The 10,000-nt window shown below is 36.2% G+C and overlaps 1 protein-coding gene across 3 annotated transcripts in view; it reads right to left on the reverse strand.

The window, feature by feature from the left end:
- LOC135548055 (ras-related protein Rab-27B-like) overlaps positions 1–10,000 on the reverse strand; it is a 107,582-nt gene that overhangs the window by 34,907 nt on the left and 62,675 nt on the right. For all 3 annotated transcript variants that reach the window (XM_064977281.1, XM_064977282.1, XM_064977285.1), the window contains one exon: positions 4,808–4,909. In XM_064977281.1, coding sequence (XP_064833353.1) covers positions 4,808–4,909 — 102 coding nt within the window. The remainder of the gene's footprint in view (positions 1–4,807; positions 4,910–10,000) is intronic.

Below are 10,000 nucleotides of genomic sequence, written 5' to 3' on the forward strand. Positions count from 1 at the left end.
CGTTACCAATAATACATACATTACCAATAATACGTACATTACCGTTAATACCTACATTACCATTAATATGTGCATTACCAATAATACATACATTACCAATAATACATACATTACCAATAATATATACATTACCAATAATACATACATTACCATTAATATGTACATTGCCATTCATACATAGCAGATACATACATTACCATTAATTCCCTACATTACTATGTACATTACCATTGATATATACATTACCATTAATATGTATATTGCCATTAATATATACATTACCGATAACACATACATTACCAATAATACATACATTACCATTAATACCTACATTACCATTGATATGTACATTACCATTAATATATACATTGCCATTAATATATACATTACCGATAATACATACATGACCAATAATACATACATTACCATTAATACATACATTACCATTAATATGTACATTGCCATTCATACATAGCATATACATACATTACCATTAACACATACATTACCATTACTATGTACATTACCAATAATACATACATTACCATTAATACCTACATTACCATTAATATGTACATTACCATTAATATATACATTACCAATAATACATACATTACCATTAATACATACATTACCATTAATATGTACATTACTATTCATACCTCGCAGATACACACACAGCACATGACCAATGCATATTAATAGAAAGGCGCCCATGGAAGTACTTGTATAGAAAGGTAATGTAATCATATACAAACAGTAAGAGTCAAACGTTTGGACACACCTACTTATTCCATGGTTTTTCTTTATTTTTAGCTATTTTCTGCTTTGTAGAATAATAGTGAAGACATCAAAACTATGAAATAACACATATGGAATCTTGTAGTAACCAAAAAACTGTTAAACACAACATAATATATTTTAGATTTTAGATTATTTTAAGTTGCCACCCTTTGCCTCCACGACAACTTTGCACACTCTTAGCATTCTCTCAACCAGCTTCAACTGGAACGCTTTTCCAACAGTCTTGAAGGAGTTCCCACATATGCTGAGCAGTTGTTGGCTGCTTTTCCTTCACTCTACAGTTCAACTCATCCCAAACCATCTCAATTGTGTTGAGGTTGGGTGATTGTGGAGGCCAGGTCATCTGATACAGCGCTCCATCACTCTCCTTGGTCAAATAGCGCTTACACAGCCTGGAGGGGTGTTTTGGGTCATGGTCCTGTGGAAAACACACTAAGTGCAAACAAGATGGCGTATCGCTGCAGAATGCTGTGGTAGCCAGTAAGAAGAAGAGACTTGCTTGAGCCAAGAAACACGAGCAATGGACAGTAGACCAGAGGAAATATGTCTTTTGGTCTTATGAGCCCAAATTTGAGATTTTTTGTTCCAACCGCTGTGTCTTTGTGAGATGCAGAGTAGGTGAACGGATGATCTCACCATAATTTGAAAATAAATTCATTATAAATCCTACAATGTGATTTTCTGGATTTTTTTTCTCATTTTGTCTGTCATATTTGAAGTGTACCTATGATGAAAATTACAGGCCTCTCTCATCTTTTTAAGAGGGAGAACTTGCACAAATGGTGGCTGACTAAATACTTTTTTTGCCCCACTGTACATGGTGTACCTGGGGTGAAATGTAGTTTTCCTTGAGTCCCCCAGAGCATAGAATAAATGGATATTGCCTTCAGAAAGTATTCACACCCCTTGAATTTTTCCACATTTTGTTGTATCGGATTAAATAGTAATTATTTTGTCAACAATCTACATAAACTACTCATGTCAAAGTGGAAGAAAAATTCACACATTTGTAACTAAAAATATGAAAAATAAAAGAGTAATATCTAGAATAGATAAGTATTCAACCCCTGAGTCACTAGATGTTAGAATCAACTTCAGGAGCAATTACAGCTGTGAGTCTTTCTGGGTAGGTCTCTAAGAGCGATTACAGCTGTGAGTCTTTCTGGGTAAGTCTCTAAGAGCAATTACAGCTGTGAGTCTTTCTGGGTAAGTCTCTAAGAGCGATTATAGCTGTGAGTCTTTCTGGGTAAGTCTCTAAGAGCAATTACAGCTGTGAGTCCTTCCGGGTAAGTCTCTAAGAGCGATTACAGCTGTGAGTCTTTCTGGGTAAGTCTCTAAGAGCGATTACAGCTGTGAGTCTTTCTGGGTAAGTCTCTAAGAGCGATTACAGCTGTGAGTCTTTCTGGGTAAGTCTCTAAGAGCAATTACAGCTGTGAGTCTTTCTGGGTAAGTCTCTAAGTGCGATTGCAGCTGGGAGTCTTTCTGGGTAAGTCTCTAAGAGCGATTACAGCTGTGAATCTTTCTGTGTAAGTCTCTAAGAGCGATTACAGCTGTGAGTCTTTCTGGGTAAGTCTCTAAGAGTGATTACAGCTGTGAGTCTTTCTGGGTAAGTCTCTAGGGGGTCTTCTGGGTAAGTCTCTAAGGGGTCTCCCGGTCGTGGCAAGCTGCGACAGAGCCTGGACTATATTCAATGTCTGTTTTTACTCATCTACCAACAGGTGCTATTCTTCGCGAGGTAATGGAAAACCTCCCTGGTCTTTGTGGTTGAATCTGTGATTGAAAGAGAGCCTGGACTCAAACCAGGATCTCTAGTGGAACAGCTAAGACTGCGATGCAGAGCCGTAGACCACTGCACCACTCGGGAAGGACCCAGCTTTTAATTTTTTTAATTAATTTGTCAATTTCTAAAAACATAATTCCATTTTGACATTATGGGATATTGTGTGTAGGCTAGTGACAAATCAATTTAATCCATTTCAAATTCAGGCTGTAACACAACAAAATGTGGAAAAAGTCAAGCTCTTTAAATACTTTCTGAATGCAGTGTATTAAATATACAATATAACTATTACAGTATAATAAATATATAATATAACTATTATAGTGTAATAAATATACATTATAACTATTATAGTATAATAAATATATAATATAACTATTATAGTATAATAAATATATAACTATTACAGTATAATAATGTATAATATAACTATTACAGTATAATAAATGTATAATATAACTATTACAGTATAATAAATATATAATCTAACTATTATAGTATAATAAATATAGAACTATTACAGTATAATAAATATATAATCTAACTATTATAGTGTAATAAATATATAACTATTACAGTATAATACATATATAATATAACTATTATAGTGTAATAAATATATAACTATTATAGTATAATAAATATATAACTATTATAGTATAATAAATATATAACTATTATAGTATAATAAATATATAACTATTATAGTATAATAAATATATAACTATTATAGTATAATAAATATATAATATAACTATTATAGTATAATAAATATATAACTATTACAGTATAATGAATGTATAATATAACTATTACAGTATAATAAATATATAACTATTACAGTATAATAAATGTATAATATAACTATTATAGTATAATAAATATATAACTATTACAGTATAATAAATGTATAATATAACTATTACAGTATAATAAATATATAATCTAACTATTATAGTATAATAAATATATAACTATTACAGTATAATAAATATATAATCTAACTATTATAGTGTAATAAATATATAACTATTACAGTATAATAAATAAATAATATAACTATTATAGTGTAATAAATATATAACTATTATAGTATAATAAATATATAACTATTATAGTATAATAAATATATAACTATTACAGCATAATAAATATATAACTATTACAGCATAATAAATATATAACTATTACAGCATAATAAATATATAACTATTATAGTGTAATAAATATACAATATAACTATTATAGTATAATAAATATATAACTATTATAGTATAATAAATATATAACTATTACAGCATAATAAATATATAACTATTACAGCATAATAAATATATAACTATTACAGCATAATAAATATATAACTATTATAGTGTAATAAATATACAATATAACTATTATAGTATAATAAATATATAACTATTACAGTATAATAAATATATAACTATTATAGTATAATAAATATATAATATAACTCTTATAGTATAATAAATATATAACTATTATAGTATAATAAATATATAACTATTATAGTATAATAAATATATAACTATTATAGTATAATAAATATATAACTATTATAGCATAATAAATATATAACTATTACAGCATAATAAATATATAACTATTACAGCATAATACATATATAACTATTATAGTATAATAAATATATAACTATTATAGTATAATAAATATATAACTATTATAGTATAATACATATATAACTATTATAGTATAATAAATATATAACTACTACAGTATAATAAATATACAATATAACTATTATAGTGTAATAAATATATAACTATTATAGTGTAATAAATATATAACTATTATAGTATAATAAATATATAAATATTGCTGTATAATAAATATATAACTATTACAGTATAATAAATATATAACTATTACTATTATATAACTATTATAGTATAATAAATATAATACCATTACAGTATAATAAATATACAATATAGTATAATAAATATATAACTATTATAGTATAATAAATATATAACTATTACAGTATAATAAATATATAACTATTATAGTATAATAAATATATAACTATTATAGTAGAATAAATATATAATATAACTATTATAGTATAATAAATATATAACTATTACAGTATAATAAATATATAACTATTATAGTATAATAAATATACAATATAACTATTATAGTATAATAAATGTATAATATAACTAGTTGTGTGTGTACCTGTATAGAAAGGTAGTTTTCCCTACTCCAGAGTCCCCCAGAGCCAGGAGCTTGATGAGGTAATCATAGTCCCCATCAGTCATAGTGTTGACTGCGCTGAACCTGGAATAAACAAAACAAACAAACATCAATTGAAGAGCCTTTGGTACGACTCGACTAGGAATTGAACCCACAACCTTCCAATCTCAGGACAGACACTTTAACCACAAGACCACTGAGTGACTGCCAATTCATTCCAACGCCTCAAAGACAAACATTCACTTACTGGTTGGAAAAACCAAACAAAGTGAACTGGCCTAGTATCAGTAAAGGTTTGTCAAACAGTCTCGAAAAGGCCCAAAGCGAAATGACCCAAAAAGCCATACCTCAAAATAACAAACAGAACTTTATTTGATCCAATGAAATCTAAGAGACGAGAGGACCAAACTAGACAAACCTGCTCCAGTCAGAGAAAAACAGTAACCAAAAACTAATGTAATGATCTCATTTCCTGTTAACAGTTTGACCTCGGGTCTAGTTCATTTCTCACGTTGGAACATAAAAACATCCACAACTACCATGTCACGAGAGGCAGAGTTCAGCCTAAAACTAAATCACATGTGGCTCCTTATAGAGCATGCCCGCCACCACGTGATTGGTTATTTATAGGAGACAATTAGCATTACTGTTATACAGTATGTGTGAACAGTCGTTTTGCTGTAGGCTATGTCAGGAAGCAGCAATATGAAAGAGAAGAGCTGTCTAAAGTTAGTCCGGACGAAACATTCCTTCAGACTTCCAACACTTAAAAGGTTCAAAGCAGCTATTGTTTTTATCTCAATAACAACTCATTTCTGGGTAACAATTAAGTACCGTACTGTGATTATTTTCAATCACAATTTACAAAAAAATAGCTTGTTATTAAGCAAAGAATTTATCAAGGAATCATTTTTCTAGGACCGTGGGAATGGTCTGAAATGGGAAATCTAGCTGTTATTGGCAGAGAGGTTTGGAACTCTCTTTCTTATTGGTCTATTAACTCATTTGACCTGCCTGGTGATGTCATCAGACAGGTCAAAACTCCATCCAAACCAAAACAGGCTGAAACTTCTGGCTGTCTTTTCAAACAGCTCTTACACCAACAGGGCATTATCCCTGTTCCCAAGAAAGCAAAGGTAACTGAGCTAAATGACTATCGCCCCGTAGCACTCACTTCTGTCATCCTGAAGTGCTTTGAGAGGCTAGTTAAGGATCATATAACCTCTACCTTACCTGACAACCTAGCCCCACTTCAATTTGCTTACTGCAGCAATATGTCCCCAGTTGATGCAATCGCAGTCACACTGCCCTAACCCATCTGGACAAGAGGAATACCTATGTAAGAATGCTGTGCATTGACTACAGCTCAACATTCAACACCATAGTACCCTCCAAGCTCATCATTAAGCTTGAGGCCCTGGGTCTGAACCCCACCCTGTGCAACTGGAGTCCTGGACATCCTGACGGGCTGCCCCCAGGTGGTGAAGGTAGGAAACAACATCTCCACTTCGCTGATCCTCAACACTGGGACCCCACAAGGGTGCGTGCTCAGCCCCCTCCTGTACTCCCTGTTCACCCACAACTGGCCATACACGCCTCCAACTGAATCATCAAGTTTGCAGACGACAACAGTAGTGGGCTTGATTACCAACAACGGCAATACAGCCTACAGGGAGGAGGTGAGGACTCTGGGCGTGTGATGACAGGAAAACAACCTCTCACTCAACGCCAACAAAACAAAAGAGATGGTGGACTTCAGGAAACAGCAGAGGGAGCACCCCGATCCACATCGACGGGACACCAGTGGAGAAGGTGGACAGTTTTAAGTTCCTCGGCGTACACATCACTGACAAACTGAAATGGTCCACCCCACACAGACAGTGTGGTGAAGAAGGTGCAACATCAACAGTGCCTCTTCAACCTCAGGAGGCTGAAGAAATTTGGCTTGTCACAAACTTCCATAGATGCACAATTGAGAGCATCCTGTCGGGCTGTATCACCACCTGGTACGGCAACTGCTCCGCCCTCAACCGCAGGTGCTCTCCAGAGGGTGGTGCGGTCTGCACAACGCATCACCGGGGGCAAACTACTAGAAGGCGAGATCAGTACAGGTGCATCAAAGCTGGGACCGAGAGACTGAAAAACAGCTTCTTTCTCAAGGCCATCAGACTGTTAAACAGCCACCACTAACACAGAGAGGCTGCTGCCTACATACAGACTTGAAATGATTGCCCACTTTAATAAATTGAACACCAGTTACTTTAAATAATGCCACTTTAATAATGTTTACATATCTTGCATTACTCATCTCATATGTATATACTGTATTCTATACTATTTACTATATCTCAGTCTATGCATTACTCATCTCATATGTATATACTGTATTCTATACTATTTACTATATCTCAGTCTATGCATTACTCATCTCATATGTATATACTGTATTCTATACTATATCTCAGTCTATGCTGACATTGCCCATCCATATATTTATATATTATTAATTCCATTCCTTTACTTATATTTGTGTGTATTGGGTAGTTGTTGTGAAGCTGTCAGATATTACTGCACTGTCGGAACCAGAAGCACAAGCATTTTGTTACACCTGCAGTAACATCTGATAAACACGTATATGTGACCAATAACATCTGATTTGATCATAATCTTCACAATTTCACAGTATTATTCCAACCTTATAGCGTGGAAATATGTATAAAACACAAGAAAGCATGTTTTTGATTGCACTGGGTCTTTAAATTATGTGCCGGATCGCTGGTCTAGTGGTAGCTCTCTGGGTCGTCACATAATAGTGATGTTCAAGCCCTGTCTCTGGGTCGTCACATATCATGATGTTCAAGCCATGTCTCTGGGTAGTCACATATCATGAGGTTCAACCCGTGTGTCTGGGTCGTCACATATCAACAGGTTCAAGCCCTGTCTCTGGGTAGTCACATATCAACAGGTTCAAGCCCTGTCTCTGGGTCGTCACATATCAACAGGTTCAAGCCCTGTCTCTGGGTCGTCACATATCATGAGGTTCAAGCCCTGTCTCTGGGTAGTCACATACTTGTGAGGTTCAAGCCCTGTCTCTGGGTAGTCACATACTGGTGAGGTTCAAGCCCTGTCTCTGGGTAGTCACATACTGGTGAGGTTCAAGCCCTGTCTCTGGGTAGTCACATACTGGTGAGGTTCAAGCCCTGTCTCTGGGTAGTCACATACTTGTGAGGTTCAAGCCCTGTCTCTGGGTAGTCACATACTGGTGAGGTTCAAGCCCTGTCTCTGGGTAGTCACATACTGGTGAGGATCAAGCCCTGTCTCTGGGTAGTCACATACTTGTGAGGTTCAAGCCCTGTCTCTGGGTAGTCACATACTGGTGAGGTTCAAGCCCTGTCTCTGGGTAGTCACATACTTGTGAGGTTCAAGCCCTGTATCTGGCATTCTTGTCTATCACTCTACTAATTATCTCTCTCCATTCCACACTGTTCTTTCAAAGTAAATCATTAAATACGAAAGGAGAGCAGAATTCTGATGCTGAAGGAAGAAAAAAAAGACAAAACACTATTTTTATGGCAGGGGTCAGAGGTTAGACTGTGGCCTTCTGGGAAAGGGCCTGGGAGCACCAGTCACTGGGAGCATAGAGCGGGCGTATTATGGGGAGGCTAACCGATGTGGCACATGATCTGTTACTTACATCCTCTCCTCCCCATGATGCATCAGAAGCTCCTCTGGCTAGATGGGAAAGCAGAGACACTGGTCTTGACTGTACACTCTGCCTGACCTGCCCCTCTTCTAGAAACAGCCTGTCCCTGTTCTAGAACCAGCCTGCCCCTGTTCTAGAACCAGCCTGCCCATGTTCTAGAACCAGCATGCTCCTGTTCTAGAACCAGCATGCCCCTGTTCTAGAACCAGCCTGCCCCTGTTCTAGAACCAGCCTGCCCCTGTTCTAGAACCAGCCTGCCAACCAGCCTGCCCCTGTTCTAGAACCAGCCTGCCCTGGCTGCTACACAACATCTACATAACATCCAAATTGTCCATCCTGGCATTCCATTTAGAATGCATTCCCCAACACATTGCTTTAATTCCAAGAGGTATGCTCGTGTGGATATTGGAACAGAGGCCCAGTTTTCCTAGCAGCTCTCAAATTGATGTTGTTAACCAGCCCTGGAAATGGGAAGGAGGAGGATCCATTGTCAAAGGATGAGCTGTCCTGAAGATGTGATTAGTGGCTGATCAGTGGAGCCCACTGTCCCTCGGGGGACCCATCTGTAGTCAGCAGTAGTAGAGATCAGGTGAGTGCAGTCACTAAGGCGTCCTCCTTTACAAACACATCTACGTTCTCCCTTTCTGTTCCCCAAAATAACCCAATGAGCCTCTGGGATTACAATGTTTCACTGCATGAAACCTGTACAAGTGTGAGGTGGGAAATGGAAATGTGGTTTTTAATATCCAACTCCCCCTGAGAGTAGGGTCACAGACAGGGAGCAGACATTACCCCAAGGAGACACCCTCAGAGAGTAGGGTCACAGACAGGGAGCAGACATTACCCCAAGGAGACACCCTCAGAGAGTAGGGTCACAGACAGGGAGCAGACATTACCCCAAGGAGACACCCTCAGAGAGTAGGGTCACAGACAGGGAGCAGACATTACCCCAAGGAGACACCCTCAGAGAGTAGGGTCACAGACAGGGAGCAGACATTATCCCAATGAGACACCCTCAGAGAGTAGGGTCACAGACAGGGATCAGCCATTATCCCAATGAGACACCCTCAGAGAGTAGGGTCACAGACAGGGATCAGACATTACCCCAATGAGACACCCTCAGAGAGTAGGGTCACATAGAGGGATCAGTCATTACCCCAAGGAGACACCCTCAGAGAGTAGGGTCACATAGAGGGATCTAGTAGGAGTTTCTATATAGATGATATTGAGTAGGAGTTTCTGTTTAGATTGTATTGAGTAGGAGTTTCTGTTTAGATTATATTGAGTAGGAGTTTCTATATAGATTGTATTGAGTAGGAGTTTCTGTTTAGATTGTATTGAGTAGGAGTTTCTGTTTAGATTGTATTGAGTAGGAGTTTCTATACAGATTATATTGAGTAGGAGTTTCTGTTTAGATTGTATTGTTTATAGATGTGACCAAAACATTCTGCTCCAACAAGAGATGAAATAAG

The sequence above is a fragment of the Oncorhynchus masou genome, chromosome 11 (genome assembly GCF_036934945.1).
Source record: "Oncorhynchus masou masou isolate Uvic2021 chromosome 11, UVic_Omas_1.1, whole genome shotgun sequence".
Classification (NCBI taxonomy): Eukaryota; Metazoa; Chordata; class Actinopteri; order Salmoniformes; family Salmonidae; genus Oncorhynchus; species Oncorhynchus masou.